We start from the raw sequence: 15,873 nt of genomic DNA, 5'->3' as shown, positions 1-15,873 counted from the left end.
ACCTGTACTTCTCCTGTGTTTCACTCTGTTTGCAGATGTTGCTGCTTTGACACCTGAATTTCCCTCCGGGGATTAATAAAGGTTCATCTTATCTTATCTTATCTTATCTTAATGTATACCTTCTATCAACTATCATCAAGCAAAAACAGGATTATAATTTACTGAGTCCTACGGAGGTAAAAAAAAAATTTAACATCTGTATGATGTAATATTGTTAAGTAAGTAAGTAAGTAAGTAAGTAAAGCTTTATTTATATAGCACCTTTTAAAACACACTGTTACAAAGTGCTTCACACACAAGAAGAAACATCAAACAATAAAAAAAAAAGGAAAAATGACAATATGACACACAGAAACCATGAGAAACCGATCAAACAAAAACAAACACACATGTGGATGAGGCCTATAGAAAGGCTTGCCTATAGAGATGGGTTTTTAGAAGCCGCTTAAAACAGTCCAGAGATTCAGCAGCTCTAATAGATTGGGGGAGGGGATTCCAGAGAGTTGGGGCTAAAACAGAAAAGGCCCGATCACCTTTCGGTCAGCAGTTTGAGCGGGGGATGGATAGAAGGCCGACATTAGAGGATCGAAGTGTTCGACAGGTCGAATATGGAACTAAGAGATCAGAAATGTAACTGGGGGGCGAGGTCATGCAGTGCCTTAAATGTAATTAGCAAGATCTTAAAGTTGATTTTGAATTTTACAGGGAGCCAATGGAGGGATGCCAGAACAGGGGTGATGTGAGACCGATGGCTAGTTCTGGTTAATAACCTGGCCGCTGAATTTTGAGTGTGTGTGTGTGAGAGAGAGAAAGCAAACTGTTAAGTTGCTAAACAACTATCTCAATGGCATGCCCTATCTATGTCAAAACTACAGACTGTATACCCATATGTCTGTGAGAAAGTGGCTATAATGTGCAAGCCTCCATTCTGTTTTTAAATACTTTTCCACATGAATACTGCTGAACACATTGCATGCCTCAGAGTATCGTAATATCAGCACCTCATGGAATAGAGTGGAAGAAAAGAAACCTTTGTAATGTAAAACGCTATTAATACACTTTATTAAGTGAGTCCTACAGAGGTAAAAAAAATAAAATAAAAAAATTAAACATCTGTTTGATTATTGTTGTTATTGAGGCACAAGAAACACTGGGGGGTTTCATGGTGAAGCAAGATTAATGTCAAACAGGTTTTAACTCTCTTGCAGTACAAAATCCACATCTGTTTGTTCAGTCTCAGCTTCTTTTACACTTTTTCTCAATGTGAACTGTAGGAATCAAATATTGTAGTCTTTGTCTCAATGTGAACTGCAGAGAAAATAAACGTCCTCCTTTCCATTCCCATTCTTACTCCAGTGATCAGCAGATGATGTTCAGGTGAGGTGAGTCTGCTCCCAAACAGCAGGCTCAGCCAGCAGGGCTGAATTGATGAACCTGGATGCCAGCGGTGTAGGGCCTCCTCCACCAGGTCCTGCTGGCCATCATCGCTTAGACACAGCCTCAGGTAGCACAGCGTGTTGGGGAAAGCATCAGGGCAGTTGGTATGTGTGACGTGTTGATTCTTGATGATGTGGTAGTCAGGGACCTGGGAGGCAGAGCCCTGATAGAGAGCTTCTTCCAGGATCTCTTAGGGATAGATGGTGAGAGTGTGCCGCTCAGGTTCCAGCAGGACCAATACGTGGAAAGGTGTAGAGGAAAGAGTATAGGTGGCATGGAAGGCTGAAAATCCCCCCAGCAGGATGACAGGGTCCATTACCAAACCACTGACTGTCCTGGCCTTCACACTGCTCACTGAAACAGAAATAAAAAACAAAACAAAATAAAAGTAATTACAAAAATCAAGAAACATAAATATAGAATAGAAGAAAATTACAATAAAAATACAAAAGTACTATAAAAAGATGTATAATATATCTGAATTAAAATGAAAAGTCTATAAAAGAAAAGTACATTGAAAATATGAAGAAAAATGTATATATATATATTATTTTTTTAATTATCATTATTACTTTTTTCATTTAATTATTTTTCATTTAATTTTTTTAATAATTTCTAATGCTGATGTTGTTTTCTTTTATGTACATTTTATTTTGTTCGTTTCTAATGTTTATAAACTTTTATATATTATGAACTGTAAATTGGATATATGAAAACAACCTTGAAAAAAAGAAAGTATAAAAAAAGAAAATATGAAGAAAACAAATCTTTTATTGTACATATTGTAATAGTATTTTTTTGTAATTTTGTTCTATTTTATAGTTATATTTCTTGATTTTTGTACAATTACAAATACATTTTATTTATAATTTAATTTGATCTATTATGTTTATTTATCACCAAAGTTATTACAATTCATCAAGACCATTCAGTAAAAGCCTAAAATGTCAACCTGTTCACACATTAAGTGTGAATGTGGTTTGCTGAGCTGGGCTGCGTCCCTCCTCTGCATACAGCAGTATTACAGAATACTACTGCAGTTCTACATAGCTGATTAGACAGCCCGACACAAAGAGGATCATTGTTACAGCGGCCCCCGCTGTATGATAACTGCAACAGCAACTTTACACAATGTTCTTCTATAGTAGAATAGGTTTCTCAGAGGATGAGGCAGGCGATGTTTTATATTTTTTTATTGTCAACAAATTCCATGAAAAGACTAAAAATCTCTCAAGACTTTCTGTATTAATATACAGTATTTAGTCATAGTATAATATGTCATATCATTAAGCTGTAAGGCATAGATGGTCCTCACTTTAGATGAGGTCACACAAAATACTTAACGACAATTAACTACCGGAATTAATCATGAATTGCAGTATTATGTGTGGAATTAGAAAGTAGTTTCACATATTGCTCAACGTGCTTCAGAAAAACAACAAAATGTTTTTTATTGTTAAATTTATATCTATATTATGAAAGAATTGAGCAAGTAATCCCCTCACTGAGACTACAGAAGTACCAATAGAGACATAAAGTTAACTTAACATGTGTGGATTCTTGAATATTATTCCATTGTTTATAATATCGCTCCATCATTGGAGGCCACATTCAACACGACAATGTAAAGGTTGTATAGTTGAGTTCAGAAGTATTCATTACTTGTGTTTGTGTTTCAGAGAGCTGAAGGACTCCTCTGTGTTTTTGGCCTCCTGGGGCAGCTGAGAGTGGACGACAACCAACCAATCATCCCAGGAAGTCCCAGCAGCACCACAGTGGACCACTGAACCTGAACTCTCAGCACCCTAGTGAGTCCTGTCCCGACCAGCACAGAGGACATGTTGTTTCCATCTGCTTCTTCTGTGCCTCATTCTAACACAAGTGTGTATTGTCGCAGACATACATCCACCTACAGACTCTGCCAGCATCCTACACCTGCCGCCACCACCAGCATATTCTGAGAGACAGCTTCAACGCACCGAAAAACCTGATCCAGATCTTGCCCGCATGCAGCCTTTTCCAGCAACCTGCAGTCTTCATCGACACCTTTAGTCAACAAAAAGGTGCAGCTTGAACCTCCACCTGCAGCCTTTCCCAGCATCCTGCAGCCCCCACCTGTCACCCAGAGAGCACCTTAGAACACCATGAAGACGCAGAGGTAAGACACAACATTTTAAACATTTTACAGATGAACAGAAATTCATTATATGCATCCTTGTTGATGACTAAAGCGCAAATTCCCTCTTTAACATGTACAGAGATTTTGAGTTGTTTCATTGTGAATGGAAGTGAGGAGATTATCTGTATACTGATAATGCCAAAGAGGAACTATCCTAATGCCATGTAGAGACCTAAATGGAAGAGCAGAGGCCAGGGACACACCCAGTATGGTAAATATAACATTTTAGATAACATGCAAATAGATAACTGTGAAATAATAGTCTGCCTGGGCTGAAGAATTAAAGTTGCCTTTACATTTAAATGTGCACCATCTTCTTCTTCTTCTCACAGGTATTATGTTGTGTGAAGGAAGAACACACAACCATCAACATGAAACTCTATTATCTGGCAAACTGGACCATGATGCTGAACTTCATCTACCAGAAAGAGCTCTTCACTGCTATCAGTGTGATGCACAACAGTATGAGATAGTTGGTGGTGTCTCAGCGTCTGTCCATGCATTTTCAGTTAATCTTATTTTTTAATGCATGTTAGAAACGATCACGCCTGTAGAAGTCATTAAGTGAAAACAGGATGTCTTTGTGATAGAACATCTTAGAATAATATCTCAGGTGTGAACTCAACTGTTTGAAGGTCTGATACTCGTCTGAATGTAAATATTTCTACGATTGACTCTGACTGAAACACATTTTCTTTGTGGTATTTCTCCAGGCCCTGGTGGACTTCACAGACGTCCAGATCTGACAGGAGCTGATCAACAGCCGTGCAGATGATTCTTTCTACGAGAGGTGTGCATCAGAGACGCTTATTCCTCCTCGTCATCCTCCATGTTCACCTCCAACTGCTGCTCTTCTCAAAGTTCAATAAACTCCATCAATCTCTCCAGTCATCAGATCAGTCAATTGAGTCCTCAAGAATTAGCAAAAACAGATACCTTAATATCTAACATCTTAGTGGAAATTTGTCATTTTGAACGCTATTTTCTCATAGTATACTTTTCTTAATTACTATCATTTTTATTACAGTTTGTCGGCTGCTATCTGTTCGTATTAGTTTCAATGAGGAATGCTAAAAGTGATCAATAAGCTATAGTGTGATGCATTATGTTTAAACGTATCAGCATTTAAAGTAAAAATTTCAAATGTAGCAACAAATCAAGCCTTATTTTTATTAGCCTGCATTGAAATACCATAATTTAATGCATGCTAATAAAAAATAATTACTTAACTGAATACATACCACCATTCAGTAAAGTACTGTTATTTAAACATTGTGATCATCATTCATTTTTATTTTTACAATCATTCATGTGATAATCATTATTACGGTTATATTGTGTTTATGAAGACTAATGTGCATATTGTTGTTAGAGGTTTGATGAATATATTATTGACTAGAAATGGCTGATAAAGTTCACTGGGCCAGTAACTACATAGTGTATATTCATGAAACAACAGGGAGAGGACGCCACAGCGCTTTTTGACCTTTTATTATTCTTGGATCACTTGTCTGCTGGGAGAGAAAGACATAGCAATGATTAATACGCTGTGTTACTGTGTATACTTACATTGTACATTGAAATTTTCACTTACTGTATGCTACTTCTCTTTCTAATCCCATCAGTGTGTTATCAAGTGTATGCTGCACAACAGGAACTGTGCATAGTGTGTATGTCCTACACATAACACTCGCTATATGTTACCAGGCTGGCTTTCAGTACAGCGTCTGGGTCCTGTTAAAAATGATGTTTTCCATGAGCACCACATCACTTACTTTGTATCCATTATGGATTAAATAAGTATTTCTACTTGACTGACATGTACGCTATACATCCAGCCTTCTTTCTTTCTTTCTTTCTTTATAAATAATGGTCGTAATAGGGCACACCAAGCACAATTCCTGCTGTGCTAATCGGTTTTGTGTTGTGTTTTAAAGAATTGACAAAGCTCTCAGATGTCTGTAGGCATACACACACTTAAAAAAGCAAATATAGTTTGCAGAGGTGCAATTATCAATGAAAAAAGTGATTTATTTAAAAAGAGTCAACGTTTAAAATCACAAAAAAAAAACCTGCAAGACTTGGACCTACAGTAGATATGGAGATAAAAAAGAAAGACAATGAGGAAACTAGAAAGAGAAGTAAGTGATCATTCCAGTGCGTTGTATGTACATATGATATACTTAACTTCCTCGTAATCTTTCATAAGTGGATGTTTCTCACTGGGTTAAAGTACGCAGAACACGTTTATTCCACTCCAGCATCAGTAAATCTGTGATCAACCTCATAGTCTATTGAAGAAAGCAGTGAACGCGCATCTATCCGAATTAATTACACCTGGCTCAACCTAGTCTAGGTCAAGCCTCGCTTTCTCTCTTATCCTGGATTTCTTTATTCTAATTTTGTGAAACAGGCCCCTGATCTACACTTTGTGAAAGGTAATTTAAGAATATATACACACATATCAGTGTACACATATCGCTCATATCAGTCTACACACAAGTAGGTACACATCATTTCCACGTATCAGTGTACACACATCACACGTATCAGTGTGCTTACATGTAATATGTACACAGCCACTATCCTCCATTGTGTAGTTAGTGTGGGTTTTTTAATGCTCGTCCAGCCTGATAGCATTTTACAGGTTTGTTGCCATGGCATTCTGGATCAATCAGAGGCCACCACGCTGCTCCAGAGTGCACAGACCTCCGACCTCTCAGCCTCGTGACCCTCACTCATGCAGCCATGCAGTGGTGGAAAGCAACTAAGTACTTTTACTCAAGTATAGAGATATGTGTACTTTACTTGAGTATTTCCATTCTAAGCTACTATATACTTCCACTCCACTATATTTCAGAGGGGAAATATTGTATTTTTTATTTCACTACATTTATTAAAAAAAACATGTGTCATGTTTATATCAGTTTATAAGATACAATTTGTTGAAAATTAAACCAGTGGCTGATCTAGTTTGGCACCCCAACTCTTTCAAATAGTTTCATTTAAATAACTGTTTGAATCCCAAAGAGATCAAATTCAAAGATTAGAGAAAAGTCTAAAATATTAATAGAAATTTGTGTAGCAGAATTTTTTTTTTTTCTTTTCTACCCTATCAATCATCTCATGACCCCGAAGACTTATTTCGTGACCTTGTGGAGTCTGACCCATGCAGGGTTGGGAACCAGTGAACTAAACTACTGATATAATATATAATAAATAATATAAATATAATAAAATATAATTAGCAAAACAAGTTCTTTTACTTTTGATACTTTAAATACATTTTGATCATAATACTTCTGCGCTTTTACTTAAAAGTACGATTTTAAATGAATGACTTTCTGCTTGTAATGGAGTACTTTTACATGGTGGCATTGGGACTTTTACTTAAGTAAAAGATCTGAGTACTTCTTCCACCACTGCAGCCATGTGGCTCATGGACTCCATGATGCTAGGTATAGGGGACATAAAGCTGGGTGGGGGTGGAAAGTGTCAGGAATGTCACAAACAGGTGTCAAAGCTGCAAAGAAAACAGAGCCTGAGTTTTACTCTCTCATCAGCAGAAAGCACATCAATAAACCTGCACATCTGTTATCAATGTTTAGATGCATGACATGATAACAAAGAAGGTCACATTCCTTTCATGAGGCTGCTGTATCTCTCACTATCACACAATAATGTGTAATAAAATGTGTCAGCAAACAGAGATCCTAATATAAGGGATTCCACAGATGGTGTCTGTTATTGTTGCTATGTATCTCGGGATAACTGCCCACCGAGATTACTTTCCAATTATGGGAAGATAAATAGAGGAGGGCCAAAGTCCATCTGGAAAAAGAGAGAAAAACAAAAGAGGTGAATGTCCTCAGCAGAGAGAGCAGAGAGGCTCATTCAGCAGAATGGTGGAGAGACACGAGTTTGTTATTACAAAAGGGGGAATTTATAATGTTATTACATGCAAACCGTGTTATTATTGGAAGTAATCACTCAGAGGGATTAAATACGACTTTATGAGGAATACTAAATGGTGAGTAAATTGATGTTTCTGTCGCACTTTTTCATCTTTTCGTGCTGCTATCCGAAAGAGGTGCACAATGTAGACAAAACTGTTTTCACTAAATAGACGTTTCTTTTTAAAGCAGCTGTTAATCTAATATGCGCCTACGTGTTATTATTGCGATCATTTGTAGCCTATACTTTCTAAAAAAAATTCTTCAGCTTGATTTGATAAAAATAAGCCAAATAAAATGTGCAGATCTTGAAGTAAAGCACACATCATCACACAATACTTGCGTACACCGCAAACATAGGCTACACACTCTTTATGTGTATGAATATTAATTGGCTGCTTGTAAATACGATTAGATCTGATTTGTGTTTCTTTTTTTTATTTTATTATGATTCTGTAGATATTTAGTTTTTTAGAATGTTATTATTATTATTATTATTATTATTATTATTATTATTATTTTGCATATAGGAGTCATTTATACACATTTATATATATTTTTGTTTTTATCACCTTGTTCTACAATTTTACCACTTTATTATTATTGATATATTCTTTGATGTTCTGTCTTAACAGTTACCATATTTTTTACTTTATTTATCTGATTTAGTGTCTTGTGAAGCACTTTGTTACATCTGTTTTGAAAAGTGCTATATATAAATAAATAAATATAAAATGTATTATTTATTATTATTATTATTATTTGATTTGTTGACCAAAATGTGACAATGTTCATGTAAAAAAAATAAATTAATAAAATACTAATTACAAAATAAATTAAGATAGAAAAAATAAGATAGCCTATGATTTCACATAAAGCCTAACTATTATCATACGCGTACACCTCTTTAATTTAATAAAGATATTCTTTTATTTGGGCTACATAAGATTATTTTAGTAGGCCTAGGCTATTTTATAGGTATATATTTATATAGGTAGACCGAGTGATTATTTTTTTAATTATTATTTATTTTCTGACTCATAATTAACTAGTTCAGCATGGGAAATTTGGTTTGGAAAACAGAGGCATCCATCAATAAAACGGAATAAAAAAAGAGATATTAAATAGAAAAGCACACTATGGGTGAGTAGCATTAAGTAAGAATTATAGACCTTAGTATATAGTAAAAACTCATTAAAACACCTAAGAACAAGACAACAATAAGTCAGGGGCAGTTTTGCTAATAACAACGGTGCAAATGTAGTCCTGAATATAAGAAACATGTATATTCAAATAGTTTTAGAGCTCATCTGTAAACAACATATACCGTAACAGCAGTAGTTATGATGTTATATATTCTCTTCTGTTGATCTTTGGAGGCCGTAATGATTGCCTTACTGGCCAGTAATGTTACATTCATGTGAATTTCTCTTCTTCCCACACTGACTCCAGACAACAGATCCCAGCAGCAACCTCTGCACAGAATGACAGCATGTCTTTTGGGTAAAAGGTAATCCACCTTGCTTTTATATATACACTATATATATTAATTTACTTATTCTGGGAGCCAGGCAAACGAGAACGCCAGCTGTATTTATATAGCCAAGTTTTATTTGCATAGACACGGTATATTGGCGTTAAGTTTATTACAGCGAATATGCAAACCTGCCATTCATTTTCAAGGTTATCTGTCAGACTAAACAAAGCAGCCTTCTACAGTTGGTGGCCAATATTTAAAACATTAGGCTCAACAACAATGGGTCAAACATGAGTTAACGGACAAGCTGGTTTTCAATTTTTCTTTGGATGACATTCAGTTCTACTTTTAATTTGGGTTTCTTGGTTTTATTTAAACTGCAAATGCAATTCCCACCAAACTACACTCAGCTGTGTCATTGTAATTGTATGATTCATACAATAAGTTGCTGTGTTCAGTTCAGGGAGGTGGAGGAGGGGATGGTGTGCCTCAGCGACGAGGAGTCTTTCGTCTAACCATGCACTGAAGCCCCTGGTTCCCACCCTCTGCCTGGTGGTCGTGGTGATATACGGCCTGGCTGACAAACTCAGAAACTTTGTGGCCGGCATCTTCATCCCTCAGTACCACTACCCCTACGCAGTGGCTCTCTGCTTTGGCCAGGTTGGTGTCTGCTGCCTCATTTCTAAGAATGATTTACACTTTAATCTGAATGAATCAATCAAATATGGAGACATTCTTTGTCTGCCACCAGCACCTGTGTAAACTGCTCACCTGCTGCTAAGTTTACACATTAGTATTGTGTGTCATGAGAGCAGGGTATATAATCATACTGCAATTCCATGTGCCTTTATGGTATATCTGCCAACACATAGGCAAAAGTCCCATATATTAACCCCCCTGAGAGCCACGAACACAACCAACTTTACTGTCTTTCAGAGGATGTAGCAGGTTCAGCTCTAGAGCTAGACTGAAGCTATTGATATGAAACTAGAAAACTAGAAAAAAGTAATCTATTGATACCAACCATGTCATGTTACTTTGTCGGGAAGGAGACTAAATAACGCTTCAAAGTAAGGTTAAATGTTGGCAAGGAAAAACTGGCATGGCCATATTCAAAGGTTCCCTTGACCTCTGATCTCAAGATATGTGAATGAAAATGGGTTGTATGGGTACCCACGAGTCTCCCCTTTAAAGACATGCCCACTTTATGATAATCACATGCACAGTTTTGGGCAAAAACCATACAGTTTTATTCATGCAGTACAAATATGTAATAATTGCATATTATAAAATGGTGTGTTTGAATATTTCTTATATGAATATTATTTATATGACTGTAAAGCTGAGACTCTTGTGGATTCAATGACCCAAATCGTATTCATGTGTGATGATGTTAGTCCCCATAGTAGCCATTTCATTTTAGTGAGACCTTTATTTGTAATTTGACCTCATTGTATAAAATGACCTGTGGTGACCTCTAGGATAATCACAGCCTCAGGAAACTTTACACCCACAAACTAGAGACCTAGAGCATTCAGAGGATGGATGGCTTTCCTAAGTATATTGACAATAAGGGTTTTTCTGAGCAGTTTCCAGAACAGAAGTGTTCGCCATCCAATCGCCAAAAAATACAATTCTTGCAGAAATCTCCAAATGTCAAAATTCTTTGATACCAAATCACAGCATGGCTTTTTCTATGATGTTCCTCAAGGTCTTGGTATGTTATTGTGGTATTTTGGAGGGATTTATGATCATTTTGATCAATTCTCGAGTGGTAAAAAATGGTTAAATTTAGCACCAAATCTATGTGACATAATAGAGCATGGAATGGCCATCATATATTTTATCATAATGTTCTAAACCCTTATACACTTTCACAATTTATAAGTAATAAATAAATAAATAAATGTTTATTTCTGATTAATGACTAGAATAACTTGACACACAGTGCTGAGCTGCATCTCACATTAATCTTCAGGTTTCCCAGCTTTCAGATGATGTACGCCACTTCTATGTGAGATCTAGTGTTAACCTGCTATCTCCCCCTAAAGAACCCCTGTATCCCCTAAATAGACAAAAACGGGTCTATCACGGGTCTCAGAGGGCTAAAAACTTGCACATACTGTATATACCCTTATGTAAAACAATGCAGAATTAAAAAAATAAATAATAAGTAATAATAATTTGTCATTCATTGACAACTCTTTAAAAAAATGTATAATTCTTCTATTGGATTGTTGTTAATCATTCAGTTCAGTTAACTTCATTCCTGTACAGTGTAACTCAGTATTTGCTGTGTGTGTGTGTGTGTGTGTGTGTGTGTGTGTGTGTGCTTGTTTGAAGGACAGGGCATGTGGTAATGTTATTGGTGGAGAGTGACAGAAGGGCCTCAGTGTTGATTAACACTCGTGGCCAATAGATGTTTAACTAAATGGCTGACCAAAGGACTCAGATGCAAATGTGACCCCAACCAAAGGTTGAAACTAGCAAATGACTTTGTGAATGAATCATGTAAGTGTGCAGATTGACCTTGACTGTAAACATGCATTCATTGTGTGGATATGAGGGAAATGCAGTGAAAATGTAGGCTTTATGATTTCTGCCTTGGTTTTTACACTCATCCCACTATAAACAAGAGGAACTAGTGGTTTTATGCAACAAAGCCACACACACCTGTGATTGACACGTTCTGAAGTAAGGACACACCGGGAGGGGCTGTAAAGACTGAATGACATTAGTCCATAGGTTAAAGTTGTATTCATCCAAGTGGCATACCGCTTGTAGTAATGTCAGTGAATCGCAGGAGTTGGATGGGTATATTCTACTTCATATCCACACATCCCGGATCTTTATCCTCCATTTATGTGTGTATTTTTGGTCATTAAACATGTACAGTATGCTTCAAAACAATAGGACATAAATGAGTTATGATGCAGGGCATTTTAAATAAGACAATGCATTCATCATTTTTTGCAAGCAGTTTTCTCATTCAGAATAATAGGAAAGAATATACGAAAATACAATACAGTGACATTAGATTAGGGCTGCAACCAACAATTATTTTCATTATCAATTACTCAGATTATTATTTTTATGATAAATTTAATAACTATTCAGTCCATAAAATGTAAGGTAATAGTGCAGATGTCTTCAAACTGCTTGTTTTGTCCAACAAAACCTAAAGGTATTCAATTTACAGTTAAACAGAACATAAATAATCAATTGATTACTGAAAATTGTCACTCATTCATTTTCTATATTTTGACCTATCAATTTAATTGACTAATCATCTCAGCAAAATCAGCAAAGTATAAGCACAGGATCAGCACGTTACTGGTTTGCATTAGGGCTGTCACGATAACAGCTGTTCACTACATGATTATCATGAATTATCAAGAATTCACAATAAGGTTATCTTCAGAAAATTTGAAAATAATCATAATTCTATCAGTCAAATTCAAAAATGTCCTTTTTTTGGCAAATTAATTACTCAAAATACAATTGTATGGAGGTGGAGAGAGAGTCTGTAACCATAACTGAAAAAAGCGTGATTTAAGAGGCGCTGGATTATTTACATGATATTATCATATTTGTATGATTAACATGATATCAATATTTCATTTTTAAATATCACGTTATCGTCAATACCGGTATATCGCGACACCTCTAGTTTGTAAGTCAGGAATTTAAAACTAGTGTAGAAAAAAATAAACAAAGCAACAGTTTTGGTATAAAAGACGGGAAATCGCAGTTTAATTACGAAATATAGATGTTACTATACGCTTTACAGCTCTCTGTAATCGGCCCTGAACGTCCATTACATGAGTTGTTGCATGTAGTTTGTCTATTAAGCATCTAATCAGCAGACTTATATCAGTATGACTAAAATACTTCCTTTAGTGCTTTGTGTTTCTTTCTATCTATTCTAACTCGTTCTATTGACACAATCTTTTCCAGGTGCTGGTCTCTCTCTTATTCTTAAACCTCCTCCATGTCCTGGATCTGGTGCCTCTGAAGCATTACTCCAGGTCCCTGGGTGAGAGGTTGCTGGTGCCCTCCATCTGTATCAGCGTCCATGCGGTGCTGGCCATGTGGGCCAAGGCTAGCAGCTCGTACGTCGGCCTCTTCCCGCTTATGCTGCCTCTGCTGCCCATGCTTACTGTGGGCTTCAGTTTCTCTCAGAAGCTGGCATCTCCTCCGTCTCTCCACATCTCAGTTCTGATTTCCATCCTGGGTGGGACATCGTTTGTCATCACAGGTAAAAAAGGTTAGATGTTATTTAGAGGTGATAGTGGTGATTCTTCACCTCAGAACTAACTGACCACTAATCAACCTCCTCTCTCTCTCTCTCTCTCTCTGCAGCCTCCCGGGGTCTGTCAGGTGTCGATCCTCTGGAGTACATGTATGCACCTGTGGCTTTAATCCTCCACAGTCTGTCTCTGACTTGGCTGGCTAAAGTGTCTGAAGCCGAGTGCCGCCACTCGCCCGATGCCCAAGCCTCCATTTTTGACATCTACTACACGCAGCTGGTCAACCAGAGCTGGGTGCTGGGCCTCCTGTGGCTGCTGCACCCGGACAGTCCCTGGAAGGTGTTGAGTCACAGCAACTGGCAAAGCCTGCTCTTCCATGGATACCTGCTCGCTATTCTCCTGCTGGGGATGCTGCTGAACTTCCTGGTCGGTATATCAGCTATGTGCGTCTCACCGCTTGCTGCGGCACTGCTACACTCGGCGAGGCAGGTGATGCAGCCGTTCCTCCAGCTTTTGTAGTTTCACTCTTAAGGACTACAGAAAAACCATTGACTGTTTTGTACTTCATCAACGAGACATGCACTCACTGTAATTCAATCTCCACATTAATGACCACAGCGTCATTTAATTTTATGGAGAAAAACGAATCACTAAACAAGACTTGTGCTACTGAGCCACCAAGATAAAATACAGAATATCAGCAGAGAAGCAACATCATTGGTAACCATGATAGCGTGTCGTAAACGAATATCAAGCTAATGATTAACAGTCGGGTCCAACAGTATAAATGAAAACTAGGTTATGTTTTTTCTTCTCTTTTATTACTCAGTTGACAGTTTTACTTCTGTAAATCTGGCAGTATCTAGCTGTGAGGTGAGGAGATTGCAACCAGCTGAAGCCTCTTCCGTGTGCCAAGCGTGTTGGAGCGTTACGGTGGCTGACGCGAAAACGCAAATGGCCCTGTCTAGAGCCAGTTGTTGTAAGAGTAGCGTAGGTCAGTGTGTCAGTGTGTAGAGTGTGTGTGTATGTTGGCAGTGAATGGTGAAGCAAGAGAGAGAGAGAGTGCAGCGGCGACGGGAGTGAGTAACGTTATCGACTCCGGCCCAAGCAGGAAAAGTTAACATGGTTTGGTTTGTCCCGTTAACATGGCGGTGCAACATTGCAGACTCCCTGAAGAGGACCCGCTCCCTATGTAGATATAAACGACTCATTCTAAGGTAACAAAAACACAACGATTCTTATTATCAGGTGATTATACACTAAAGAAAACATACTTATTAATATTGTACTCCATTTCTGCCAGGATTTAGTGGTATCTAGTGGTGTGGTTGCAAATTTCAACCAACTGAGTACCCCTCTGCTCACTCTTCCCTTACCAAGATTGCGGTAACGTGAGCCACTGAGCAAAACCGTGGTCACACCGTTCACCTCGCTCGGAGGCCATCCTTGCCATAATAACACTACTTTAGGAGCAACGGAAGTCAGACGGCGGCTGGCGGTGCCACGGTTTTGCACTCTGCGGCTCGCGTTACCACAGTTTCACAAGCGAGTCGGAGAACTACGGTAGCCGTCAGGTAACATAAAAACGTGAAAGGCTCTCTCTAGAGCCAGCGTTTGGTTTGTTTGTTCTGGGCTGCTGTAGAAATACGGTGGAGCAACATGGCGGACTCCGCCAGAGGACCTGCTCCCTATGTAGATATGAAGGTCTCATTTTAAGCTAACGAAAACACAAGTTTTAATTTCAGATGATTTTACACTAATGAAATCATAGTTATGAATATTATATTCCATTTCTGCTAATAGATCCCCTGAAATGTTACACACTGTACCTTTAAATACTAACATGTACTCCATATGCTTCTGCTGCTTACACTGTGCAAGAACTTTGAGGACTTTTGTTGTAAAATATTTGCCAGGATGCCAGGACAATGTCAGAGGAATGAAGAAATTGAGCACCTGTACAGGACACAGTATAAACAAAACATCACAAAGATCACTCTGTTCCAATTGGGTAAAGAACATTAGGCACAGCAGCAGTTTCTAAACCAGCGACTCTGAAACGAGTACATATCAGCAGCATGAGTCACACAATACAAGTTTTCTTTTAGAGCTGAAGCAAATATCAACAAGCATCTTTTTTTGTAATGTTTATCCACGAAAAGCTGGGGACATTTGAGGAGAATTGTGGCTATTTTTTTTTTTAAATCATTGTCTGATAAACAATGAGAGAGAGTTCTTGATAGTGGACACAGAGTTTTGGATATGCTGTGACATAATTAACTTAGCAGTATTAAGATGAACAGATTTAAACGCCCATGTTTGTCCTTGAATGATTCTGACAACTTTTTCAGATGAGAAGGAACGACGACGAGGAACGGGTTTTTCGCACTGGACAGACCGTTGAACACGCTTTATTGCCTTTACTTAACAGTGTTAAAAATATTAAAACTCAGATCCTTGACTGAATTAATTTTTTTTTTTTTTAAAGTTATTTTTTTGGGGGCATTTTCCATTTTTATGACAGGACAGTGGATAGAGTCGTGAAAGGGGGGAGAGAGAGAGTGGATGCGGAAAGGG

The 15,873-nt window shown here is 37.6% G+C and overlaps 1 protein-coding gene and 1 long non-coding RNA gene across 4 annotated transcripts; both read left to right on the top strand.

Moving 5' to 3' along the window:
• Nucleotides 1-3,340: 3,340 nt before the first annotated feature.
• On the top strand, nucleotides 3,341-4,503 carry LOC141773499 (uncharacterized). Its single transcript, XR_012595135.1, has 4 exons — nucleotides 3,341-3,595; nucleotides 3,696-3,827; nucleotides 3,949-4,078; nucleotides 4,330-4,503. It is a non-coding gene; the product is annotated as an uncharacterized LOC141773499 (long non-coding RNA).
• A 2,971-nt stretch (nucleotides 4,504-7,474) lies between these two features.
• Nucleotides 7,475-15,491, top strand: LOC141773979 (uncharacterized). Of its 3 annotated transcripts, none has more exons than XM_074646219.1 (5): nucleotides 7,481-7,646; nucleotides 9,022-9,072; nucleotides 9,505-9,706; nucleotides 13,004-13,304; nucleotides 13,409-14,178. In XM_074646219.1, exons 2-5 carry the CDS (start codon nucleotides 9,062-9,064, stop codon nucleotides 13,813-13,815), a joined length of 921 nt encoding a protein of 306 aa, XP_074502320.1. In that variant the 5' UTR covers nucleotides 7,481-7,646; nucleotides 9,022-9,061; the 3' UTR covers nucleotides 13,816-14,178. The 3 variants fall into 3 exon arrangements, with proteins under 3 accessions (XP_074502319.1, XP_074502320.1, XP_074502318.1); XM_074646217.1 differs by having other exon boundaries at nucleotides 7,482-7,646; nucleotides 9,022-9,079; nucleotides 13,409-15,491; XM_074646218.1 differs by lacking the exon at nucleotides 9,022-9,072 and having other exon boundaries at nucleotides 7,475-7,646.
• The last annotated feature ends 382 nt before the right edge of the window (nucleotides 15,492-15,873 follow it).

Source organism: Sebastes fasciatus, chromosome 9 (assembly GCF_043250625.1).
Source record: "Sebastes fasciatus isolate fSebFas1 chromosome 9, fSebFas1.pri, whole genome shotgun sequence".
NCBI classification, from domain to species: domain Eukaryota; kingdom Metazoa; phylum Chordata; class Actinopteri; order Perciformes; family Sebastidae; genus Sebastes; species Sebastes fasciatus.
The sequence above is the reverse complement of the archived record's forward strand: the minus strand, read 5'-3'. Positions and strand labels throughout refer to the sequence as shown.